A 27,183-nucleotide genomic window follows, 5' to 3' on the forward strand; every position below is an offset into this window, starting at 1 on the left:
TGACGCAGGCTGTATGGGAGGGGTACAGTAAAGAAAGCACCAAAATAGCCACTCTGTGATTAGGGGGGAGGTTTTTATTGTAAATAAGAGAGAAAATATCCAGAGCAGAGAGAAAGAGAAGCAGACGGGACATGGCAAGGGCTAGCGAAGTGGGGTAGGAGGGTAGTAGCAGAGAATATTGAGTTATAAGTATGATGAGTAGTTAGGGGAAGGCCTGAGGGTTTGGGGTGGTGGTGAGAGGGGCCAGGAGGGGACTTTGAAATGTATGATAGGTATTTGTGAATGAGGACTAAGGGAGCCTGGAGCCTAGGGTGGACTTTGATATGTTGATACCCACCAGTATATGTCAATGGAGAGCCATATGTCTCTATGCCATACCCAAGGGAAATTACTCCTTTTGGCTGATGGGAACCTGTTTCACAAATTCCTGAGATATGCTGGCTTTTATCTAACCTCCAGAAATCCTTCTGTAGTAGCTTGAATTGAGCCAAGACTGTCATTTCTGGAAGTATGTACTGTCTGAGACCTAACACAGGCAAAGCACCCATACAAATAAAATAAATACATTTTAAAAAATCCTTATGGACACTATGTGACTCACAATAGTGTAAGAGAAGCCATCAAGCACTCTTGGGTAGTTCTAGTTATTTCGGTTGCCTCCATGTTTTCTGTTGGGAGAAACTGCTTTTTCTACCTCTTTCTTTTAAAGAGAGACGAGCCAAGGGGTAAGAGATGGAAGTGTGTGCTTTTCATTCTGTTGGCTGTGTGTCAAGGGCCCTTGACTAGATGAGTTGATTTTGTCTTTATTTTCTCTTTTGATAGCTTGGCTTAAGAACATTTATAATGTTAAAAATCTTAAAAGAATAAGTAAAAAGTAGTCTATTTTGGGGTTATAAAGATTTATTGGCATTTAAGCAGTCAGGAGTCAACATTGTTATCTAGTAGAGGAATCCAGAAGAAAAGTTTGAAGTGCTTCTTTTAGTCTTTGAAGTTTTGAAGTTGCAGGTTGATGGGTAATTTATGCACTCAGCATAAATGATACAGGGGCCTGTTTGGATGTGGTTGTAATAGACTGTGTTAGTCAGCTGGTGATTGTTTTCCTCAGGCTGCTTCTTTCAGAACGTAAAGGCTGTTGAGCCAACAGTAAACTTGTGGGGTAGTGGGACAGCATTTGGGTAGTCCAGTAACAGTGCTTTGCCAAAGGAAGGACCCTTACCTTATGCCATAAGGACATCTGTTTCACATAGATTAAAAAGTTAACTGGGGCCAGTGAGGTGGTTCAGTGGGTAAAGGCACTTGCCAGCAAGCCCTGACAACCTGAGTTAGATTCCCAGAACCCCCATGGTGAAAGGAAAGACCCTACTCCCAAATGTTGTCTTCTAATGTTGCTTGTGCACACACACTCACTCACAAACACATGGAAATGTCCTATAAAAACATCTTTGGCATTATACTTCACAAACAACGTTGTATCAGGTATCTCTTTTGTATAAATGAGACAGACATACCCTTAGCCCTTTAGTAATCTGTTGGAGTGTTACATGTCTTGTAAAGACTGGTTAATAAGATAAGCATACAAGTAGCTCTTCTAATTTATAGTGTAAGAAAATGAACAGGAATGAGGATTTTAGAGTATTAAGTTGAACAAGAAATGTGCAAGACGGCTTGTTAGGTTAGATTGCCTTGCAACCTCTGATGTCATCACCTGCTGCGAGGTGCATGGGATGTAACTCAACTGTGACCCCATGCAAGAGCTCTCTTTCGCTCTTTCGCTCTCTCTCTCTCTCTCTCTTGTTATCACTCTTCCTCGGTTTCTCTCCCTGGGGCGCCCACCCCCTTTTTCTCTTTTCTTTCCCCCTTTCAACAATAAATCTTTTATATCAAATATGTTGTGGCAGATTCTTAATTATAATTCCTGAGGATCCATAGAGGGGATAATAAGCAGTTTAAATAGATGACTGGTATCATTCTGAATTATGATCCCAGCTCTAAAAGGTAGTGATTTTAGGGGTGTACTTAGCCTGTATCAGGTCTTAAAATTAATTAATGAGTGTGAGTTTTGCCTGCATGTATATTTATGTCTTTGTGCCTGGTATCCACGGAGGCCAGAAGAAAATGGTGGGTTTGCTGGATCTGGAGTTAGAGACAGTTGTGAACTGCCACGTGGGTGCTGGAAATTGAACTGAGGTCTTTTGGCAGCCAATGTTTTTGACTGCTGAGCGGTCTCTCTGGCCCCTGGGTCAGGTTTTTTTGTTTTGTTTTAAAGTTTATCTTTTAAGGTCTGGACCTATATAGTCCTATGCTGGTCTGGAACTCTTAGTGGGAAAGTGGAGGTTTTCCCTAGTGCTGGGATTATAGCCATGCATGGCTTCTTTCTGTCAGTTTCAGCTGAAAAATAAGATCAGCTAGATGGTCACAAGGTCTTTGTTAGCCCATATTGCCTACCACTTAGCATTGTGTGACTGTACATCTTAGAGGCAGTCTTAAAGTCAGAAGGAAGCATGAAGAAGGGCTGTAACAATTAAATCTTGCAAATTAGAAGTGAAGGTTAGAAGGGGATGACACTAGAGTGCATTCAGGGTCATACAGGATGACAAGTGGCCATCAGTACTGTTGCTGGACTTGACACTGTTCTCCCTGACTATGGAATTCATTGATTGTCACACATTTGGCCAGCATTTACTATGAAACTGTGTGCTTATGAACAATAACATCATGGTCTCTGCTCTACTTTTTGCTATTTCCCCTAGTATTTTACCTCTGAGGAAAGAGTCATATTCCTAAGGTTTTATAGGCAGAAAACAGAGGAAGTACCAAGCATTGACTCTCTCATTGCCTTGCTCCATCTTCTTTACTCTACATCCTACATATATCATTTAATTATCCGTTGTCCGTTCTAAACCTTCTCTAGTGTTGCTTGATTTGTTCATACCTGCTGTTGTGATTTCCAGGCTAACCTCTGTTTTGTGGATGTTGACAACCACTTCATTGAGTTGCCAGAGGACTTGCCTCAATTTCCCAACAAATTGGAGTTTGTGCAGGAGGTCTCTGAGATTCTCATGGCATTTGGGATTCCCCCTGAAGGAAACCTCCATTGCAGCGAAAGCGCCTCAAAGCTGAAGAGGATCCGAGCCTCTGAGCTTGTGTCTGACAAGAGGAATGGGAACATTGCTGGTTCTCCTTTGCATTCCTATGAGCTCCTCAAGGAGAATGAAACTATTGCCCGGTTGCAAGCTTTGGTCAAGAGGACTGGAGTGAGTTTGGAAAAAGTAAGATGCTGGAAATAAGTTTGTGACAGATTTGATCTGTGTTAGAGTGCTGTCCTGGGGAAGCCAGATTTAGGATGAGAAAATACCATGTCAGGACAGTATACATTTGTTTGTTTTGTGTGTGTGTGGTTTTTCTTTTCTTTTCTTTTTTCTTTTTTCTTTTTTCTCTTTTCTTTTCTTTTCTTTTCTTTTCTTTTCTTTTCTTTTCTTTTCTTTTCTTTTCTTTTCTGTTCTTTTCTTTTCTTTTCTTCTTCTCTTCTCTTCTCTTCTCTTCTCTTCTCTCTTCTCTTCTCTTCTCTTCTCTTCTCTTCTCTTCTCTTCTCTTCTCTTTTCTCTTCTTTTCTTTTGTGTTGTTTATGTGTTTTAGACAGGGTTTCGCTTTGTACACCAGGCTGGGCTTGAACTCAGAGATCCACCTGCCTCTGCATTCCAAGTGCTGGGATTACAGGGGTACCACAGCCCAGCTGACTGCATATTTGTGCACAGTGAAGGAATACACTGTTTGGGAGACTGAGCACAAACAGCTGTTCTAGCAAACGTTACTTGATCTAAGTCTGAGCAGCTTCTTGTGCAGGCCAGGGAGAGCCTGTCACCATTCTGTGTGGCCCTCTGCAGAGTAATTGGGAAGAATGGTGATGGTTGGATGTAGACCTTTCATATCCATTGCCCTGTGACGTCACAACAGTCAGGCTTTTCAGCATTTTCAGAGCCTAGCCCAGAGTTCAGCTGCAGCTTACCACAATCCTGTAATGCTGAGCTCTCTCTAGGGATGCACTTGGCTTTTCCAGTTTCTGGTTTCAATGAAATTAAGCTTTCTGTCTTTGTTTGCCCATTTCTTTACCTTCCCCATTCTCATTGCTAAACAGCTTTGGTTAGTTACATATAAGTGTTAGGCTAATGTAATGACTTTGTTGGACTTCTTTTTTAGTGGTGAGCCATTTCATTTTTCCATTTTATAAAATACAGCAGATTTTAAAACATTATACCAATTGAACAGAGAAATATTTAGGAAGATAAATTTCTTTTTTAAAAAGGACAATCATTGAAAGGTAAGAAAAGTGATTTCTCCCCACCACCCCAAAGAAATAGGAAAGGAAAAAGTGACAGGAGTATCTCAGAACCAGAGCATGATCCACGCTCTGACTTCAGGCTCCTCTTTTCTTCTTCACTGGGGAGGGATTCATTCTTTTTGTTCCTTGGCTGTACTGCACTCAGTTTACAGGGATTGTATCTCCACTTAAAAGAGTTGTTGGATACCTTTGGATCCAACTCTTGTCTTTTCTCCACCTCAGAATCTTTTCTCACTTCCCCTCTCTTTATTTTCTATCTGCTGGCTAGGCAAGTTTCTGTCACTTAGCTAAACTTTTAACTTCTAGAATTCCTTCCTAGTTTTCCTTTTATTCTCACCTTCTCACCATTTGCTGCTGAGACTAATGGGGAAAAAAATCAGATGACTTACATTTCTTAGCATAAAAGTGTAATTGTTCATACCCTCAACTGCCTCCCCACCCCCTTTTCTTTTTAAAGCTGGAAGTTCGTGAAGATCACAGTAGCAATAAAGATTTCAAAGTTCAGTGTGATGAAGAAGAACTCAGGATTTACCAGCTAAACATTCAGATCCGGGAAGTCTTTGCCAATCGCTTTACTCAGATGTTTGCCGATTATGAAGTGTTTGTCATCCAGCCCAGCCAGGATAAGGAGTCCTGGTTCACCAACAGGGAGCAGATGCAGAACTTTGATAAAGTGAGTGACACCCTGCTGGGAGGTGCAGAGGAGAACTAATTACAGTTTAAAGAAGTGACTGCAAATGACTTTAGAAATGTCAAAAACAGAGACAGGCATGCAGATCATTACTGTTAATTGATTTACCTCTAGCCAAAGCCTCCCCCCACCCCCCAACCCTTTTTATTGTTGTTTTCCTTGGTGGTGCTGGAAAGGACTCTCTGTGTTTAGGCAAAAGTGTATGTGTAGTTGAAGGTCAAGGCCCAGGAAATCTGTCAGAATCTCAGTCAGGAAATCTGAATTTTTGTGAGAGTTAACAAAGGGGAGGAGGGTTGTAGTTGGCTTTTCATAAAGACTTAGGGCTCTTCAGAGATTTGTCCCACTTCAGCCCTTGGGTGTGTTTCCTGTGATGGGGGGGAGGGGGAGAGGGAGAGGGGTTGCCTGGGATTGTCAAGGCTGCCATAGTCTTCTCTGTTGTCCACTGCCTCTTTCTGTTTGTTTCCACTAGGCATCTTTCCTGTCAGATCAGCCTGAGCCCTACCTGCCCTTCCTTTCAAGATTCCTAGAGACCCAGATGTTTGCATCTTTTATTGACAACAAGATTATGTGTCATGATGATGATGACAAAGACCCTGTCCTCCGGGTCTTTGACTCAAGGGTAGACAAGATCAGACTGTTGAATGTTCGAACCCCTACTCTTCGGACATCCATGTACCAGAAGTGTACCACTGTGGATGAAGCAGGTAAGGCCTCCTTGGCGTCTGGGACTCCATTGTTAACATGTACCTTTTCCTAAACATGTGCTTCTTTCTCCGATTTTGCCTTTGAGCATGTTATCACATGGCTTGCAATGCTGCTCTTCTTCATCGTTGTTTTCTTTTTCTTCTCTTCTTCATTTTATTTTATTTTTTAAAGTGAGGGTCTCTGTAACCCTAGCTATCCTGGAATTCACTATATAGACCAGGCTGGCCTCGACTCATAGAGCTGCACTTGCCTCTGCCTCTCAGCATCACCATGCTTTGCTTTCTTATTTTTGGTTTGTTTGTTTGTCTTTTGGTCTGAAATCTTTTTTGTTTGTTGTTTGTTTGTTTTTGAGGCAAGAGTCTCTCTTTACTGGCCCGGAACTGCTATATAAACCTGGATGGACCTTAAATTCCTGCTTCTCAGTCAGGATTCCCAGTCCTTTTCATCTTGTTTTACACTTAAATGGCAGCATTGGAATAGCTGAGCACTGTGAGGCAAGAGATCTGGTCACTTTGTGGCTCTACCTTTGTGCCATAAGAGTGAGGCAGTCAGTTCTTAGCCCACCTATAATCCACCTGTATTGAATTTGTAACATGATTTGAGTTACTCTTTTCTGATAATCAAATACATAGTCTCATGAGTCTATTGTAATATAGGGTTTAAGCTATAGAATGAAGAGCTAACTAGCCCTCATTTTAAAGGCTCTTTCAGAAAAAGAGGTGTCATAGCATCACTTGAGGCAGCTATGTGCGTTGTTTTCAGAGCACCAGAGATCTCAGCACAGACACTAGAGAACATGCTTCTTGCCGCTGGCCTCATGTCCCTAGCCTTTGGGACTGTTCTGGACCTTGTTTAGGTTTCCCCTCTGTGTGCTCCTAGGGCAGTTAGCTGAGATACTTGTAAGAATTACAAGCTCATGCTTTTTATCACTTCCCCCTGATGGGGCTGCCTTGCCAGGCCACTGTGGAAGAGGATGTGTTCTGTCCTGATTCGACTTGATATACTGGAGAGGGTAGGTGGGGTGGGGAATGCCCTTTTCAGAGGAGTAGGGGAAGGAGATAGGGGAAAAAAGGAGGGAGAGTGGGACCAGGAAGAGAGGAGGGAGGGATCTACAATTGGGATGCAAAGTAGATAAATAAATTAATAACAATAATTACCACATATATTTATAATTCTTAGGGACTCCTGTCCCTCATTGCCTGATGGCCAGTGTTTGGAAGTCACATTTTATCTGTTTGTTTTCCTGTTAGTGTATATTTCAAGCAGGAGGGTAAAAATCAGTCTGTTTACTCAATCTTAGCTAGAAGTAAAAGAGTAGTTACTTCTAAAAAAAAAAAAAAAATTTTGACTTGTAATTTATTTATTTTTTTTAATCTCACTCAGAAAAAGCAATTGAGCTGCGCCTGGCAAAAATTGACCACACTGCAGTTCACCCACATTTACTTGACATGAAAATTGGACAAGGAAAATATGAACCTGGCTTTTTTCCTAAGCTACAGTCTGATGTGCTTTGCACTGGGCCAGCCAGCAACAAGTAAGTAAACCCTAGAGATTGCCCAACCCAGCCACGAAACACAATAGTCACTGGCATCCAGACTTTAAGCTAGAGTTGGTATACCCGAAAGATCTCAGGTTTTGTTTTTTTAATATTTTGTTATTTTATATGTGTGAGTTTTTTGCCTTCATCCATGTCTGTGCACCACTTGTGTGCCTGGAGGCCAGAAAAAGGCATTGTATCTTCTTGAGGTGGAATTACAGATGGTTGTGAGCCACCGTGAGTGCCTGGAATTGAACGCAGGTCCCCTGGAAGAATAGTTAGTGCTATTGAGCCATCTCTTCAGGCCCCCAACCTCAGTATTTTTAAAAACAAGTGTGCACAAGACCCAAACTATGTAGGCAGTGTCTGTCAGCTTTTATTTCCACTGTACAAATTGGATAACTCTGTTACAGATTGGATATTCTCAGGATTTGCAAGCAGCTAGACTTCTAGCTTTAATGTCCTCGAAAAGCCCGACATGAAAGTTGGTAACTTGGCTGGATGATTCTTTTTCAGTTTTTGGAGATGAGGGAGTATCAAGTCCCAGACAGTTGTGTATCTGCATGTCAAGTTTTGGTAGATAAGTTAAGACAAATTAATGTCTCATTCCTTGGTGACTGTTTTCTTTTGTTCAGTCACTTACTTTTTAGCTGCTCATCCCCAAGGACTTTGTATTGCCTCTAGTGCTTTTTCTGTGCTTACCATTAGCTGCCGAGACATTGTAGTTTTCTCGTGTAAGCTGGCCTTAAGTGGATTTTTCCCCTTTAAATTTTTTTTTTTTTTTTCAAGATAAGGTGTCTCTGTGTAGTTCTGGCTGTCCAAGAACTGGCTTTGTAGACCAGTCTGGCTTCAAGCTCAGAAATCTGCCTCCTCTGCCACTTGAGTACTGGGATTAAGGCTGTTTTTTGAGACAGGGCCTCTCTCACTGTGTATACCAGGTTGGCCTAGAACTCACAGAGTAGTGAATATTCTTTTTCTTTGTTTGTTTTTGTTGTGTTTTTTCAAGTCAGGGTTGTTCTGTGTAGCCCTGGCTGTCCTGGAACTCACTCTGTAGACCAGGCTGACCTCAAATTCACACCTGCCAAGTCTTGGGATTAAAGGTGTGTGCACCACTAACCAGCAGTAGTATTATTAATGGCCTCTTTTGATATTGTCAGGTGGACAAAAAGGAACGCCCCTGCCCAGTGGAGGCGGAAAGACCGGCAGAAACAGCACACAGAACACTTGCGCTTAGACAATGACCAGAGAGAGGTACGACACCTTACAAATGGCAAGGGATCTTTCCGTCATGAGGCACTTGCCTTTTCTGTCATTTCTTTGAAGTTTAGTGTTATTCATTCTCTCAGCAATGACCTCTCCCTGTAGAGAAGGGTTTACTAGAGTGTGGTGTGTTTTTGACACGACAGCTAACTAGATGCCCCTGTATATTCTGTCCGTACTGACTCCCTGCTGAGTGTAATACAAACTTTAGAATTTTAGGACTGAAAATTGGGAGAGATTCCTTTAAAATTTGGATTTTTTTGTTTTAGTATGGTAGGAAAGGAGCCAATTTTATTAAAATACAAAAGAGGAACATGAACTGGGGTCAATGCTATGAATCTGAGGACTTCTTCCTGGTCTTTTCTGTATCTCAGGTGACTGTGATGTTTAGTTTTCAACTCCAGCTTGACACAATCCAGAATCACTTGGGAAGGAGTCCCAGTGTATTGTGGGATTGTCTAGATTAGGTTGGCCTGTGAGCATGTCTGTGTGGGATTGTCTTGATTACCTTAATTGACATGGGAAGGTTCTCTTGCTCTGGGGAGGGCACCATTCCTTGCACAGCTGATCCTGAATTGTGTAAGAGGAAAGAAGCAGACTGAGCACTAGTGTGCCTGCTATCCTTGCTCTGTGATGATTGTGGGCGAGGTCAGCTCCCTCAAACACCTGCTGCTGTGGTTGCCCCGATAAACCAAAATGTGCACTTTGAGTCCAGATAAACCCTGTCTGCCTTAAGTTGCTTTTTCAGTTTTATGGCAGCAATAGAAAAGATGGAGAGAGTGGACTTGACTTTATTTTTTCCCTTTATGTGACTAAGGAGAGGGATGGTGTCCTAGTTACTGTTCTGTTGTGATAAAAAGGCAACACAACCAAGGCAGTTCTTATAAAGTGGCAGGCATGGATGGCTAGGCTTTTCGGCTATGTTACTGGTTTCTTATATCTACCATCCTCCACCCCAGACCCTTCCAACCCCCAACACTGGGTAGGCAAGAAAGGTTAGAGGGGAAAGGAGGTATAGCTCTCTTTAGACTACTTCCTTCTGACTAGAGTCATCAAGTTCTTTGTGGCAAGTCCAATCCTCATTGTTAGAATATCTCCGACCAGCAATCCAGCAACAGCAAAAGTAGCAGCAGGCCCACTCAAGGCTCTCACATTTATACCTTCTTACGAGTCCTCAAAATTCCAGATGTAAACTGTCTGCGGCTGGCAAAAATCACGCCCTTCCTAGAGCAGGAAGACAAATCATAGTTAGCTGCTATGGACAATTTGAAGCCCCATATCCTATACCTGGGATTAAAACAAAAACATATTCACACAACTATTGGCATACTTTTAGAAAAACTTGTTTTTTTTGGTATCTTTCTCCCTATTCCACCCCATTCCCTTCCAACATCCCAACACCAGGCAGGAGAGAGAGAAAGGGTTAGCGGAGAGGGGGCACGCAGTTCTCTTAGCCACTTCCTGCTGGGTTCCTTGGGGCCAGTCCAGTCCTCATTTAAAGAGATCTGCAACTTCTTGTATCACTGCAATAACAGCAACTGGAGCCAAAGCGGGAAGCAGCAACAGTAGCTGCTGCTGTTCTTTCTCGGATCCTCACACACTCTTGGCTCTGGCATTTATTCTCTCTCCAGAGTCCTCAGATTTAAACTCTCTGCAGCTGGCAAAGAGCTTCTCTCAGAGCCCGCATGAGGCCAACAGTCTGCTGCTGTGGACCATTTGAATCAGTCCCACATCCCATATCTGGGACCAAAACAAAAAACATGTTTATATCCACAACACATAACATAACTGGGTTTTTTAAAGAAACAAAAATTCTCACTACTGGCATGTCCACCGTATGGACACGTGCATGTGTGTGTCACATGCACATGTGTAAGTGCCTCTTGTGTCTTTAAATCAAAGGTAATTTATTATACTCATGTCAACAACATCAGAAATTGTATTATTTTGGCTTTCCCCTTTAGTACAAGAATTGCACTTAAATTTCCTGTTCTCATGTATATTTGAGCCCAGTCATAGACAAGGAAAGAAGTGTGGAGTACAGGAGCCCACCAGTACTGTGCATGGATATAAAAGGTCTTTGCTTTGTTTGCTGTAGAAGTACATCCAGGAAGCCAGGAATATGGGCAGCACCATCCGTCAGCCCAAACTGTCCAACCTCTCTCCATCAGTCATCGCCCAAACCAACTGGAAGTTTGTAGAAGGACTCCTGAAGGAATGCCGCAACAAGGTGAGCTGGGGACACTGCTGAGTGTGGTCATTTCCCATGGCAGCAAAAGGGAGATCATTGCTTGGCTCTGACCACTATTCTTTTAATTGAAAAAAGTGTGTGTGTGTGTGTGTGTGTGTGTCTGTCTGTCTGTCTGTCTGTCTGTCTGTCTGTCTGTCACCAGAAGAGAGAATCAGGTCTCCTGGACCTTGAGTACAGGCTGTTGTGAACTGCCCAATGTAGGTTCTGGGACCATGCCCAAGCCCTCTTAAAGGAACAGTACAGGCTCTTAACCCTGAGCAATTTTTCCTAGCCCCTGAGTTTAATTTTTTTTTAATTGATAGTCATGCTAAGTCACTTGTGATTTTCCAATATAATGTTGACACGTTTCTTTAAAGATTTCATGTTCCTCAATCATCATTGAGGAACAAAGATGATTGTTTTTACATATTTACAATAAAGCATTTGCAGATTTGTACTTGAAATTTGTCCTTAGTAACTTACCTGCTTCTTTGAGAGTTATTTCAGATTTATTTCTAGGTTATATGTGTGCTTGAAGGTTTGTTCAGTAAGTGTGAAAATAGGGGAATATCAGAGGTCGGCATGAGCAAAGGATTTTTATTCAACTATTTTCATCTCATAAAGGCAAAGGTTTGAATCTAGAGTAATAAAATCCCCTGCTAGGGGCACATGCTCATAGCTGTGTTTTTTACTTCCTTCTCAACTGGACTTCAAATGCTTGCATTCCCCGTACCCTGACCTACATGGCTGTAAATATGCTGTCCCTGGGACTACTTCATCTCATCCTTCCCAGCCCAGTGCATGTGCCATGCAGCTGCCACAGTCCTCTGCGGTTGTGTGTGATTCTTTGTACTCACTGTGGTGACCTGTCCTACCTAACCTATTCCTAGACCAAGAGGATGCTGGTGGAGAAGATGGGTCGGGAGGCTGTGGAGCTGGGGCACGGGGAGGTGAACATCACTGGTGTGGAAGAGAACACCTTGATTGCTAGCCTCTGTGACCTTCTGGAAAGGATCTGGAGCCATGGGCTACAAGTGAAACAGGTAATGGGTCTAGCCTCTGTCTCACTTACTAGTCTCCCCATACCTGTGGTTTTCAGCCTTCCTAATGCTGTGACCTTAATACAGTCCCTCATGTTGTGGTGACCCCCAACTATAAAATATTTTCGTTGTTATTTCATAAGTGTAATTTTGCTACTGTTATGAATCATAATGTAAATATCTGATATGCAGGATATCAACAGCTAAACAAATGTGAGTTCACTGTTTCTTTTTCTAATAAATAAGTAAGGTTTATACATCTGTTTTATAAAACCTACCTTTAGAAATGGCATCTTTTGCCAAGAGGTGGTGGCACATGCCTTTAATCCCAGAACTGAGGAAGAGGCACGCTGATCTCTGAGTTGGAGGCCAACCTAGTCTACAGAGAGAGAGAGTTCCAGAACAGCCAGAGCTATACAGAGAACACAAAATCAAACAAAGAAACAAAATAGCATCTTTCTTGAGAGTAAGTTGCAGGTCAGCTTGATCCTCTACTGTTGACCTGTGTCTGAGGTAGAGCAGAGAAAGAGAGCTCAGGAAGCAGAAAACGTGTTAATTTTACAGTCCTATTAGAAATGAGGCTCCCTCTGACAGTCAGTCATCGGAAGATCTTAGATCCCTGAGAAGTTGAGTGTTTGGTTCATGCTACATAAATACTCAGAGAATGTCCTTATTTCAGTGAAGTACTTTTAAGTGGTAGTCAAAGCAGCCATCTTTTTTTTTCAAGTACTTGTTTTGAAGTAAGGTCTCACGTAGCCCGGGCTGGCTTTGAACTCCATATGTATTCAAGGATGACCTTTGTAATAATACATTTAAAAATGCCATATTCAACAGATCTGAGATGAGAATTATTATGGCAGGGATGGGGAGAGAGACACAGACATAGAGACAGTGGGAGAATGTAGGAGAAGAAAGAAAAGAGTATGGGGTGAGGTGTCTCACTGGGGAAAGCAAAGAGGGCAAGAGAGGAGAGGAGAGAAGTAAGAGATGGGCTCCTGGCAGGCAACAGCTGATGATGTCACGGGTTGCTAAGCAACCTAGAAGCAGAACTGCCTATATGCTAACATTCCTCTCTTTTCCTATAATTAAAAAAAAAAATAAAAAAAGGAGCTAGGTGGTGAGGCAGGAATGAGGACTTTGGATTGCTTCTCATGCAAGGCAAATTAAAATATATAAATGTAAGTTCATTGGAAGCAGCTCTTGGTTGCCATACAAGGGGTTGAGGGAGAGAAAGAGAAAAGAAAGAGAAAAAAAAATGTAAAAGCACCAAAATGTCTGGATTATGTGGTGGGGAGGAGGGGAAGCCCCTGCCCTGGAAAGTTCAGGGTAGAGGGTTGGGGAATGCCAGCCATGCCCTGCAGCAGATAGGGACTGAGGAATGCTGGGAGAACCTGGAGCTGTTTGTCCAGGTCCTGAAGCACACCATTCCAGCCTTTTGTTGATAATAAATGGATAATGGGTGAAGAAATCAATCGTCTTTGTGATGTCGAGGCCAAAAGTCTGAATTGTTGCCCAAGTCCAGGAAGAACAGGTTGTTTTATTTGCTGTCTAGGATCTGAGAACATCTGCAGCTGGGAGGGAAAGTACAGGTCTGGCTTAATGCAGTCTGCAAAGTTAGACTGGAGCACCTGTGGGTAACTGTTTTGGCATTGTCTTGGATGTAGGAAACAACCTGGCAGGGTACTGGAACATATATATGGGCAGAAGACATTTGGGAAAATTTTTTCTTTTAGGTGTACATTTGAAACTTTTGGGAGAGTGAGCAAAGATGGAAGGTTTGGAGTGAAGAAGAGAAAAAAACTAGAACCTAGGGAACCTCTTTTTACCCGATTGCTGGCAGTAATTGAAACAGTTCTGTTTTGGATCTTGTCATCTAAGGGATATTGAGGCCAAGTTTGGTTGCAGAGGCATGTAAGCTTGGAAGCTCATAAATCAGGTGCTAGCTGTAGGGACTTGAAATTGTCTAGGAGACACCCAGAGGAGAGTCTGGGGGTACAATGGAAGATGCAATTCCCATGGGGGAAGAGAGGGAAGTAAATTAGTTCTGCCAGACTCCAAGGCATCCCCTAAAGTGCAGGAAAGCCAGAGATGAGATGGTGGAAGCTGGCAGAGCAGGTTGTCTTGAGCTGTGCCAGGGGCCATGTTGCAGGTGCTTGGGAGATGCAGCCTCACCTAGTACTAGGATCCTCCATGCATTAGGAAAGGAACCCTGAAACCATGTCGGTAGAAAAGATTATTCACCCAGGGGACGGTGTCTGTATGAGGGTTGGTGAGAAGGACTAACCATACATAGCCTTGGAGGCCATGATTGGGGGTGCCTCTGTTCCTCAGTGAACCAGAGATGTGCTGGGCGACCAATGGTCAGTCCCTTGGACAAAGGGGACCGCTTACACCAACTATGGAGGGGAACTTACCAATCAGTCGTGTTGGGTGCAGGAATGCAGTGATAGGTTAGCCAGAAAAGGGGAGTCCCAAAACTAGGGAAAGGGGGTGGGTATCCCACCCTCTGAGATAGGCAATTGGCTGTTGATTGGCAGTACTTATCTGGACTCCAATTGACCTGAGTGGTAGACGCAGGTGGATTTCCTGTAGCTTACAAGAATCCCTTTTTAATTTTACAAAGGAGGTAAAACTTTAGCATGTTAGCATCACCATTGTAATCTGCAGTGAAATGTGCAGTGTAGAAAAAGGCAGTAGACATACACATTTGTGTTAACAGCATAAACACTCTTTAAGGTGAGCTCTGGAAAGGTCTTCTGTGAAGTAGAAAGGGCAAAACTCACTTGATCTTGATCTTTAGTATGATTATACCTCATGGTAGAGAGGCTGCTTCTCTCTCTCCAGAAGACTGGATGTACATAAATCTAGCACAATGAAAAACAACTTTTAAGTCTATACTTAAAGACAAACCAAAAGAGATTTAAAATCTTGAACTTGGAACCATGATAGTGGGACATATAGTGGAATGTTTTTTATCAGGATTAGACTAATAACAGAGCTTTAGTGATAAATGTCAAAGCTCTGGACAGTTAATCCAACAGTAGCATATCAACAGGAAGAAATATGAAGCATTTTTATCTATTTAGGATACCTTAAATCACCTTAAACCTTCCAACCTTTATAACTTGTGTTTACCAACCATAAAACACCTTTCTTAGGCCCTCAAACACTTTCTTAGATCCGCTTAACTTAAACTTCTGTATTCTTAGGCCTTGGTATCTAATGAGACAAAGGTGAAATTGATGAGAGTAGTTGTTATAAAGTAAGTTCTTTTATAAAGTAAGTTCTTTTAGCTAAAGGAAGTAAAAAGTTACATCTGAGACCTGTGGTGTATTTTTTTTTTTGTTTTTTTGAGTCTGCTTACAAAGCAGACTGTGTTTAAAGCTGACAGTTTCATCTCTAGGGGTGAGGCTTAAGGTCTGGTGTTAGCCATCAACGTAATCAGAGACCTGAGAAGGATAAATTGTAATTTAAGTGAATCTATTTATCAAAATGACAGAGATGACTGGTGCGTCCACAGTTCACTACCTAGACGGTTGTCCCAGGTCTTCATGGCAACACGGGTAGACAGTCTGGTCATCAGGTGCAGAGGACAAGTTTTTTCCTGTGGAAGGAAAACATGTGAGAGATTTATCTCACCTTGTTATCTGCAATGTGAGACAGTAACTCATTGGGCATCCAGTTTATCCACAGTTGAGGTTGGGCCTTAGCAGTGGGCCAGTTGGGGCAGTCTAGTTCAGTGGTTAGCATACCACAGTCCAGAATTGAAGTCATCTGTCGTTGTGCCCAAATCTTCGCAGAGACCGTGGGCACTACTGCTAGGATTTGGGACTCTCTGTCATAATAAGCTTACAATCCTTAAATGCCATATTCAGCAGATCTCCGACAGGTTTGAAGGCTAGCATATTTGGGTTAAGCAATCTATGTCTATATTTAGTTATCTGCTCTAAACTATACCTTGTGTAAGACCTGGGGTCTCACAGCTCAGGAGTTCAAGATTGCGCCCTTCCCAGAAACTCCCCCAGACCAAGACTCGTTGCAAAAGCAAGAGGTTTATTATCCATTGCACAATGGGGTCACCCCTGCCGGTCAGCAAAGAGTGGCACCGGGAGACAAAGGCCTTTAGGTTTTTAAAAGAAAAATTGCGGGAGATTTGAAGTTGCAGTCTTGGCAATTTAGGATTGGATGAGGAAGCTATAAAGTAAGGTAATTGGTTAGTCTTAGGTGCTCAAGCTTGGCCAGTCCTGCCAAGTGTGGATGCAGCTGCAATTGAAGGTGGGGTGGTTAGCTCATCCTTGAAGATTAGGGGCTGCAGACTTTTGGCTGGAGGTCAAAAGCTACTCAGAAGAAGTCTAGGTTCATTGCTAAGAAACGCTATCTCAAAGACAAGGGTCTGGTCCTTCTTTTGCTGAGTGAAGGTCATTGCTTGCTTGCCTTTTTTTTTTTTTTTTAATCTGTCCTCACAGATAGGGTCACATTCCTCCATTCTCTGGAAAGGTACTAAGAGGCTTTAGCTTAACCTGGACCTAAAACTCAAAACTATAGGCTTTAGAAGACATATAGGTCACAAAGTTAGCCTAACCCTTTCACTTGCAAACATAGAACAGAATGCTATGATCTGTGATTATGTTTTATTTTGTAGGTGTTTGAGGACCATGTCTATCTTAAATAGATCTTAATTTCGTTAAGTTGGGAGCACTGTAAGTGCTATTATAGACATGCACCACACCTGGTTTGTGCAATGTTGGGAATCAGATCCAGGGTTTCAAGCATTCTACCATTGGATCAACTTCCCTTTCTTTCTTTCCTTCTTCCTTCCTTTCTTTTGGTTTTTTATTTTTGTTTGTTTTGTTTATTTTGAGATAGGGTTTCTCTGTGTAACCCTGGCTGTCCTAGAACTCTGAGCTCTGTCGACCAGGCTGGCCTCAATCTCAGAGATCTGACTGCCTCTGCCTAAGAATGCTGGGATTAAAGGCATGCACCACCACACCTGGCCCTATTTTAAACTTTTTTTTTTTTTTTTTATTAATTTATTTTGTGTCTGGGGACTTGTATGTATGTGAGAGAGGAGGGTAGATGAAGAAGATCAGTGGACAATTTGTAGGACTCCTTTCTTTCTCTCACTCTTTTCTTTTTTCTACTGTTTGAAACATAAGGATTGAACTCAGGTCCTCAATCTTGGTGGCAAGTTTCTTTATCTGCTAAGCCATTTTGAGTAAATCGGCCTTGAACTCACTGTGTAACTTACTGTAGTAACTGTATATTGCTATGTTGACTCTGAAGATAGAGTTCCAGTCTATAAGAAGGGGGGGTTGTTTGCTATTGCAATGATGAGATAAGTACAAGTGAGTAAAGTAGAACCCTGGCATTGGGGCAGTCAAAAGTTGTACTTACAACCGCTGACACATAGCTAGTTTTCCTTTCTGCCAAGGCACAAGTCCAAATAGCACCTGGGAGTCTGAGGTAAAGGAGCAGTCTGCCACCTAGTGCCTGAGCTCAGCTGGCCACCTGAAAACTTCATCTCTTTATAATCATTCTTCAAGATGCCATGACTCATGTAGGGTGCACATGTCTGTGCATATGTGTACTTGGAGACCTCAGGCATTTATTTTTATTTTCTTTTTGAGACAGGGCCTCTCTCTGCAGCTCAGTTCCAGCACCACATACATCCCCTGTTGTAGCAGCCTATGCCTATAATTTCAGCACTTCAGAGGTAGAGCCAGAAGGATCCTCATGTTTGTACAACAAGCATTTTATTAATTGAGCCATCTCCTGAGCCCCCTAACTAGATAATGACATAGATAATAAATAGTTCAGATTCATGATCATGCTACTTACTATGTGATTAATAAAAAATATACTATGCATTACATTAGCAACAGAACTTATAATAATCTTATAAAATCTTTCAGTTTTATATTTAATGGAAATAGTAATAATGATAGGTGCTACTGTTAAGCTTCAAACTTGGGACAGGTGGCTGAGGTGCCTATTTAATGTATCAAAGTGTGCCTGCCTCCAGAATTTACAAAGAAAAAGTAATGGTGGTGAATGTTCCTCTGTTGGGGAGGAGATTCATTGGGCAGCCAGTACGTGATGAACTACAGGCCAAAGAGAGACCCTTTCTTAAAAAACAAAGTTGGAGAGCTGGACTAGATGACATACATCTTTAATCCCAGAACTTGAGAGGCAGAGACAGCTGGATTTCTGTGAGTTGGAGGCCAGCTTAATCTGCAAAGGGAGTCCAGGACAGCCAGAGCTCTGTTACATAGAGAAATCGAAAAACCAAACCGAGCAAACAACCAAAAAAACCTCCCAAAAAATTGGAGCTGGGCATGGTGGCACATAATTTAATCCCAGCATTTAGGAGGCAGAGGCAGAGAGAGTAGAGGCAGAGGGGAGGCAGAGAGAAAGCCAGAGAGAGAGGCAGAGGCAGGGAGGCAGGAGGATCTCTGTGAGTTGGAGTCCAGCCTGACTTACTTATTGGAGCCTGCAACTAAGGGTAAGATGCCTTGAAATAAGATAGGAGATTTAGAAGTTGTTAAGTAGACTCTCATAGGCTAGGTATATGTTTCTGAAGGGAAGAGCTGACCTTTCTCCGCCAGAGCGTTTAGAGGTTGTCTTTTACATTCTTATTCATGGGTCCTTACCATACCCATTTGGACATATCCTATCTCCTTTGTAGTCTAGTTGGGAACCATTTTAGCTTTTTGTTATCTTTCATTCTGTTTCTCCTGGATTTTAGTAGAGGACATATTTATGTACATTGTATGTATTGGAGGGAATTGAAACCAGGCATAGCACTGATACTTTAAGTAAAAATTGGTGTTTGCATGTTGAACATTGTAAAAACTGTTTCTTCCTCCCATTGCTTCCAGGGGAAATCAGCTTTGTGGTCTCATCTGTTACATTATCAGGAAAACCGGCAGAGAAAGCTCACATCAGGAAGTCTCAGTACCTCAGGTAAGGTCTGTTCACTTGTGCAGATAAGGTCTCAGCTCACTTTGCCATTCCTCACTAGAATGGTCATCCCTCTTCCCCTTTCCAGGCCAGCGAAGCTTTTGCTTTGCATGGTTTCTGTTTTAAAAGAGTGTTTGTTGTAGAGTTGGAGAGAGATGGCTCAGTGGTTAAGAATACTTGCTACACTTCCCGAGGACCTGGGTTGGGTTCCTAGCACCCACTTGGTAGCTCACAGCATTTATTGCTCTAGTTCCAGGGAACCCTACACCCTTTTTTTCAGGAACAAATGCAGTGCACATACATATGCAGGCAAGGCATTTAATACATATGAAAGAAAAATAAAATATTTTTTAGTTCCCAGCACCCATGTTTGGTGGATTACAACCACTTGTAACTCAAGCTCCAGGGGATCAAACTTCTTCTGGTCTCCATGGGTACTGAAACACACAGTGTCCCATTCACAAATAAAGATAAAATAAATCTTAAAAAACAAAACAAAAAACCATGGAGCTGCCACGCTTGCTGAAATATAGAGCTTCACTTGTATCACAGTGATGTCCTCACCGTCTGTTTGCAGACCTTGTGATGAGTAAAAGGGTCTAGGAAAACCTGTTTTAGTTTCAAAAATGGGCTCTAAATTAAAAATAAAAAAGTGAAATTGGGTTTTATTATGGTCCTGGTGTTTGCAAGAAGCTGGTTTTCCTTTTCTTTCTTTCTTTTTTTTTTCCTTTTCTTTTCTTCTCCTCTTCCTCCTCCTCCTTTTCTTTTTTTTTTTTTTTTTTTAGCATCTTTTATTTCTCTGACATGAGCATGGAGGCCAGAACAGGTAATAATGTCTCTGGAGCTGGAGTTGGAGCCAGTTGTGAGCCAGCATGTGGTATGGGAATTAACCCTCTGGTCTTTTAGAAGAACAGCCAGTGCTCTTAACTGCTTAGCATTCTCTCTAGATTCCCCAACCCCCACCCCACAAAACAAAACAAAAGCAAAACCATAAAAGCAAAACCTGGAGTTTGGAGGGATTCCAGGACCATCTAGACTAGCCTCTTTACTTTATGAGAAAAAAAAAAGCTGGTCTCAAAAGGATCAGGATTGATGTGAGATCATGCAGTAAATTAATGAAAAACAAAAGACGTTAATGAAAATGTCTGGGTTAGAAGAAGACCTCCTGTGTATTCACCTAGGGTCCTTCATGCCACCCAGAAGTATTCCTTCCCATACACACATTGTTTCCTTTGACCTCTAAGGTCTCTTTATACCACCCCTTCTTCCTGTCTGCCAGAGGGACTTTACTTTCCTTGGCTATAAACAGGTCTCACTGGAACTTGCTATGTAGACCAGCTGGCCTAGAACTCACTGAAATCCATAGTCTCTGCCTCCCAGTGCTGGGATTAAGGTGTACAACACTACTCTTAATTGGCTATTATTAACAGTAAAGGTAAATTCAAATGGAATTTTAAAAAGTGGACATGAACTTCATGCCCTTGAAGTAGTCTCTTAAGTAGCACTGGATGTGAGTAGAAAATTGGTTGAAGACCAGGGACAGGCATTCCTGACATAGCCTATGAGGCGATTTTGGTGTACTTTGTGGGTGTGTAAATCCCCAGAGTCTTCTTAGGAAGGCTATGGCAGTTACTGGTAAGGGATAAATTACAGCAAATATCCTCACCAGCTTGATAATGAAAATAAGCTTTAAACATAGGGCCTGGCACCAGGTAAGAGATTTTGGTCCTTCCTTCTGGAGGACTGAAGCATTTTGGAACATTCTCTTGGCTCTTTTGAAGACAGAATTGGAAGTAAGTGGTAGCTCCAGGTAGAAGTACTGTTTCCCTGGGTCATGATATATGTGGGTATGATGAATTAGGAGCCAGGAAATCTGTGCTCAAGTTTCTTCTACCACAAAATAAACTTTTCCAAAGACAACCTCTATTATGTGGTTAGACAGTCTTACCCTCTTTGGCTTATTTTTACAGATCATTCAACAATTAAATAATGTGCAAAAGTATAAAATCTGATCTCTGTTGGAAACTTAAGAATATTTGTGAAAGGACTGTTTAAGGTATTCATAATGGAACAATCTGTTGCTGTAGGATTTTTTTTCTTTTTTTTAAATTTAAGATGTGAGAGAGTAATTCGCTATTTGGATACTCAGGTCTCTTTGGAGATGACCATCTTTGTTGTTCCAGGAATACTTGTTGATTCAGAACGGAGAAAGTCTGATGCCAGTGCTGTCATGTCTCCCCTGAGAATCTCCCTAATTCAGGATATGAGGTCTGTCTGTGTTCACTCATAAATTAACCACTAAAGTCTTGTCGCACCTGGTGTTTGGGTGTGATGCTTAGTCCACAAGATCTCCATGACTGTTAAAGCATTTCAACTGATTCAGCTAACTAGGAAATCTTTGCTCTTGGTCTTTGTATAGTTTATAAAAAAGATGGTTTTCCTGGCATTTTGGAGACCTCTACCAGGAGAAAGAACATAGGAGAATATCTCACAGCCCCAGGGCTTGGATTAGCAGGGCTTGTTGAAACCTATACAGTCCGTTCTCTCTCCCAGATGTGAGAAGGCTATCTGGCAAAGCCACATGGAAGAATGAGAGAGACTCTCTCCGGGTGGGATAGGGCTGGCTGTCTTACCTGGCTTGTTTGGCCCACAGGTGAGCCTGCCACAGGGAGTTCATTTCCTACCCCACCCTACACTTTTTCCCTTAGGCACATCCAGAATATTGGGGAAATCAAGACTGATGTGGGAAAGGCCAGAGCATGGGTACGACTGTCCATGGAGAAGAAGTTACTCTCCAGACACCTGAAGCAGCTTCTTTCAGACCATGAGCTCACCAAGTAAGGCCACTCTACTTGGAGTAGAACTGGGCTCCAAGATTGTCGGGGAAACTGGGAACTGGGGTTGTGGAAAGCAAATTGAGCATGTTACTAGAGCAGTGTCCAGTCACCCTCAAGCTGATGACAGTGTCCCCAGTGACCTGCCCCTCCCTCTAACTACAGAGGCACTTCTGTTTTCTGCTTCCTCTTCCTAAAACCAGTGGTGTTCCTCCTCTTTTGGCCATGAGGCTTCTTTCCTGTCCTGAGAAACAAAGGGTTAGAGAATTAATGGAGACTTCTGAGTTATGCCTTACCACTTCTGAGCCTGAGGCCAACCTAGAGCAGGCAGTTCCCTTCCCTTCTTCCTTGACTGAGTCTCCAGAACTTCCAGACAGCACCCTAGACTTCTCCCTCCACACCCACCCTTAGGGTAGGAAGGCATCCAGGATACTTACACTTCCCAGAGCCACCAAACTCGCAGTCCCCTGTGTCTGTCTGTCCCCCATTGTTCCAAACCAAGGAAGGAATGGAAGGAAGGTCCTTTCCTTCTCTGGTTCTCAGATGATTCGCCTCTGTCTTTTCAGATACAGCACATATGGCTCTTGTTTTTTGTTTTCTTTTTTTTTTTTTTTTTGGTGGTGTTGGGAATTAAGTACCTCATATATGTTAGGCAAATGTACCATTTAGCCAGTAAGTCTTCAGCCCTAATCTTGTCTTTTTAAAAACTGTAGCCCTATTGGAAAAATTAGCTTAAATTTCACTCAGCATACAATACTTTCTGACCTGATGCTCTGATCCTTAAACTACTCCATGACTAGAAAATGAGACTTGCTTCTGAGAGAACCAGAACACCCCTAAAGGTCACCAGGAACTAGGCCAAAGGTTACCAATTCCAGAAACAAGGTCATAAGATTCCCTACGGAGGAACAGCCTGAGGATAACCACAAGAAGTTATCTTATCTCAGGGTGGGGCATTTGTTCTGGGCAGCCCACCAACCTAACATTCCTGAGAGCTACAGACAGCTCACTCAAAGTTATGTTAGTTAGCCAATCGCTCTGTAACAAGCTTGCCCCTGCTGAATGTCACCCAATCGAATAACTATTAAACTGGAAATTCCTGGTCCTTCCTCGAACCCCAATAAAAATCCTCTTCTCTGATCCACTGCATGGTGATGGTGGGGAGATCCAAGCTTAGGTCTGGGGACCTTACGATCTGGGCACAGCACTCCCATTGAGTGCACTCTGGAGCATAACTGCATCAGGCATAGTCCATTTGTCATTGCTACAACAGATTACCTAGTGTTGGATATTTTATAAAGAAAAAACATTTACTTATTTCCCAATAAATGAGATGCTGGAAGTCAGATAGCTACATTCATTTAGCCTGTGGCAAGAACTTCCCTGGCTACATCACATCATAGAAGAGGTAATCACCACATGCAGAAGGGACACAGCGCATGGAGTGGTGTTACTTTATGAGAACCTGCTGTTTTCATGGGAACTCACTCCATAAGACCAGCATTAACACCTGCTGAGAGTGATGCTCCCTCACCCAATTATCTTCTTTTAGGTCTGACCTTTCAGTATTTTTCCACTTCAATCTCACCACTCTGGGGCCCAAACTTGAGTGCATGAGTCTTTGAGGGAGTCAAACCATGCCCAACCCATATCCCCCTCCATCCTGTATCCTCATCTTTTCTTCCGGAGGGCTTCAACCATGCCATGTGTTCCTCCTTTTCTGGTGTCTTCAGTTGTTCCTTGTTCATCTGTATGGTTCTGTTGTCATCCTCTCTTCACCTGCCATTTCCTTTAGGACCTAGTGAGAAGGTTTCTTTACCAGATTTTCTTGGACTCCTGAGCCATTTGTCCTCCAGGCAGGCCTTTCCTTTGCCACAGGATTTGTTGGTCCTTCCTTTACCAGTTACATGCTACATTACCCAATCCTTTGCTGCTTAGTTAAGTTTGCTTGCATTGAAAAGCTGAACTGTGTGCCTTTCCTAGTGCTGAGCATGTTGCATAATATTTAGAAGGAACCGACCTATGTCTGTAAAGTGTGTCCCTGGCTGCCAAGTAGGAGCACAACAGCCTTGGAAGAGTTCATATTGATGGACTAGCCTTTGGCATTTTCAGCTAGCTTTCAAGACTGTATGGAGCTTGTGGACTTAGGGAGGTGGAAGGCCCTCACTCATGAAATTCATTGAGTATAAACTCTAGAGGAACAAATTAACTCCCCTGTTGTGAGTCCAGATCTCCTTGACCTCTCTGCGGTGACTCTTGTTGTATAGTGCTCTCCTTACCATGACACCTGTTACTATGTAGTGCCTCCTTTACCTCAAAACATGACATTGTATGGTTGCAATCATCCTACAGTCTTCTGCTCTTTTTTTTTTTTTTCCCTTTACAAAATTTCAATATTCATTTAGTGTTGTTCTGCCCAGTTCACAAACCCCAAAAGACCAGGAATAAATAGACTCCGCTGTAAATACATGAGGTTCTTTTTATTGTAAATTACAAGCTGCAGCTTGGGCCCACACACCCCCACCACGGAAGCGGTGGGAGCTGAGCTCCCAGGTTAGTTGGGTAATATATAGATTCTGGTCCCTCCCAGCATGCCCAAGGCAGGGGCAATTCCTGCCTGGCAAGCAACTATTGGTCAAAATGCTACATTTTGAATTGATTGGCTATAGGAAGGTCCCCAGATCATTAATGACCTGGTGTCCCTCCCTAGGGGAGATGGGCCAGTTTCCTAGCAACTGTATCTCTAGTGGGTGGGGAAGGACTGCCTTACTGCATTCCTTCCCCTCAGGGCATTACTAGACTTCTCCACCCACCTAGTTCAGGCCGTAATTAATAATAGCTGCTAATTTTTAATCTTTTTGGTCTCTCAGTGTGTGTGTGTGTGTGAGAGAGAGAGAGAGAAAGAGAGAGAGAGAGAGAATTAGAATTAGAGGACAGCTTTTGGTGTCTCTTCTGTCCTTTTACCATGTTGGTCTCAGGGTAGAACTCAGGCCTTCAGATTTGCCAACAGGCCCCCTTTACTTACTGAGCCATCTCACCATCCTGATTTCTTTCTCCTGCTCTTCAGAATGTGGCCTTGATAGTCTTCCAGCCTCTGCACACAGCCATGTGTCTGTCTCTGTCTTGCTTGCTCTGTCTCACTTGGTGGTTTCACCACTTACCACTTCAGTCACTCTAAGCAGATGATTCCACCCCTGAAGTTCTTTCCATTCTTCTGAGTCTTACGTGTATTCTGTTCAGATTTAGGAATGGCTTGGAGAGAATAGAAGCAGGCTTCACATCATGTGGTTAACTTCCTTTTCAGTTTTGCTATGCTGCTACTGTTCTCTCTGAACAGCTTAACATCTTCCCCACTCTCTTTCAACATCCATGATCCAGAATAAAGTCAGTTTTGACTCCACTGTTCTGCCTTCCATAGAGAGGCCGAGTTCTTAGCTCCTCCCTTTGCTGGCTCTTTGCTTTTGCTTTTTCTTTTTTTAAATAATTATTTATTTTTATTGTATGTGCATTGGCCTTTTGCCTGCATTTATGTCTGTGTGAAAGTGTTGAGATTCCCTAGAACTGGAGTTACAGACAGTTGTGAGCTACCATGTAGATGCTGGGAATTGAACCTGGGTCTTCTGTGAGAAGAACCAGTACTCTTAACCACCCAGCCATCTCTCCAGCCCTGGATCCTTGCTTTTTTTGGTGCTCTGCTCTATTTTAGTCATCTTTCTCTTTTCAACCTCCCACCACACTAACTAAACTTCCTAAATTTCTATATTTCTCCCTTTACTTCTAGGGCAAAATGCAGAAACCTGTAATTTAACAAAGCAGATTGGAGGTCTTTAGCCTGAGGATGTAAGCCTTTATTTCATTCTAGCCTAACTTTCCAGCTCTCTTGCTCCCTGATCATTTTGGGACTCTCAAGTCTAACCACCCTCATTTCCACACATCCTTTTTCCTGTGATTTAGAACATTTGTCTGGGGTTATGCTGCCCTCTAGACTCTCTTGATCTAGAAAACATTGCAGGACTATTAAAGCTCAGTGTTCTTAAATTCCCAGAAAGAGACTTTCATCCATTAAATCATTATATGTATACCCTATACCCCCTATACCTTGGCATTTACCCAATTTATTCTGTCACTTAGTAGAGTCTGTTTGAGGGCAGGCACTCCCTTTCATACCCGTGGGTGCTTTATAACTTCCCTGGATGCTGGTGATTGTCGTATGGGCAATTAGGATATTGAGGGCCTGAACATTGTGCTCCCAGTATCCCCTTTATTTATGGAAGGTGTCATTGTTGTCAAGCTGTGGAGGGCTTAGAGGTAGGCAAAGGAACTGGCTTTTGGTGTTCTGACCCTTCTTGTAAGCTGAGTCTGAGGTAGGAACAGGGCTCTGTCCTGCATCACCTGAAAAGTGGGGTTTTGACTTAGCTGTTGGGTCTATGGAAGGTCAGAGCTGTGGTCTGGTAATGAATGGTCACTGCAGACCTCTTGTCAATGGTGAGTACTCATGGCCATGCACTGGGACAGCAGCCTAACTAGAAGCAGAGAGTGTCTGTTTTATCTGATGAACTTGTTCAGTCCATGGTTCAGAAAAGGAGAGTCCATGACCTGTCCCACATGACAGTATAGTAACACCAGCATGTGATTTTGTTGGACCTGCTGTGGATTAAGCCTCTAGCCTCAGCCACACTGATTGGCTAGTTTTCATCCATAATGACGTGATCCTAAGGAGTGTGAGGCTTGACAGCTCATGCATCCCTTACCCATCTGCTGTGGAAGTGAACACTTTTAGCTTTTCTCCTCTCATCAGCTGGGGATTGATGTTTTGATGTCTTGCCCTGCCTGACAGGAAGCTGTACAAGCGTTACGCCTTCCTGCGCTGCGATGACGAGAAGGAGCAGTTCCTCTATCACCTGCTCTCCTTCAATGCAGTGGACTACTTCTGCTTCACCAACGTCTTCACAACCATCTGTGAGTAGGTCTGCTCTGCTCCCCATGGCCTGCCAGACTTCATAAACTCACCCAGGCTTGTCCTCTCCTTTGTTCTTTATTTCCATTTATTTATTTATTTACTTACTTACTTATTTATTTACTTACTTATTTGTCTGTCTGTTTATTTAAATTTTTAAGAAAGATTCTTACTATGTAGCCAATGGCATCATGCAAACCAAACTCATGGTAGTCCTCCTGCCTCTTCCTCTTACATGCTGGCATACACCTCCATGCCTGGACTCCCTTGTATTTTCTGTTTGCCTTGTGCTTCCACAGGGAGAAGTAAGGAAGAACAGCTCCTTCTCAATGGCTGTTTTCTATGAACTTTCTGTCCTCATCCCTTTGCTTGTCAGATGTCAGTTGCGACCTTCCACTCTGCATACTTCTAAAGAATCCCCCTTTTGTTTTAGCCTGAGAGATGTCTCAGCATCCCAGATTTGGAGTAGCCCTTCCTGAAGGGCTCTTCCTGGAGAGCTCTTCCTGAAATAGTAGAAAGAATTCCATATGACAGAAGGTGATTTAGACCAGGCCAGCCTTGCCCCAACTTACTATATTTCTGTGAGTTTGACCCCGCAGTGGGCCTCACTCTCCTACTTTCAGAGGAGGA

The 27,183-nt window shown here is 42.7% G+C and overlaps 1 protein-coding gene across 3 annotated transcripts in view; it reads left to right on the forward strand.

The window, feature by feature from the left end:
- Dennd5a (DENN domain containing 5A) overlaps nucleotides 1-27,183 on the forward strand; it is a 70,295-nt gene that overhangs the window by 36,668 nt on the left and 6,444 nt on the right. For all 3 annotated transcript variants that reach the window (XM_021636250.2, XM_021636248.2, XM_021636249.2), the window contains 11 exons: nucleotides 2,952-3,269; nucleotides 4,797-5,012; nucleotides 5,500-5,734; nucleotides 7,119-7,269; nucleotides 8,430-8,523; nucleotides 10,631-10,762; nucleotides 11,653-11,805; nucleotides 18,681-18,765; nucleotides 20,946-21,030; nucleotides 21,471-21,599; nucleotides 26,434-26,555. In XM_021636250.2, coding sequence (XP_021491925.1) covers nucleotides 2,952-3,269; nucleotides 4,797-5,012; nucleotides 5,500-5,734; nucleotides 7,119-7,269; nucleotides 8,430-8,523; nucleotides 10,631-10,762; nucleotides 11,653-11,805; nucleotides 18,681-18,765; nucleotides 20,946-21,030; nucleotides 21,471-21,599; nucleotides 26,434-26,555 — 1,720 coding nt within the window. The remainder of the gene's footprint in view (nucleotides 1-2,951; nucleotides 3,270-4,796; nucleotides 5,013-5,499; nucleotides 5,735-7,118; nucleotides 7,270-8,429; nucleotides 8,524-10,630; nucleotides 10,763-11,652; nucleotides 11,806-18,680; nucleotides 18,766-20,945; nucleotides 21,031-21,470; nucleotides 21,600-26,433; nucleotides 26,556-27,183) is intronic.

Source organism: Meriones unguiculatus, chromosome 14 (genome assembly GCF_030254825.1).
Source record: "Meriones unguiculatus strain TT.TT164.6M chromosome 14, Bangor_MerUng_6.1, whole genome shotgun sequence".
Lineage (NCBI taxonomy): Eukaryota > Metazoa > Chordata > Mammalia > Rodentia > Muridae > Meriones > Meriones unguiculatus.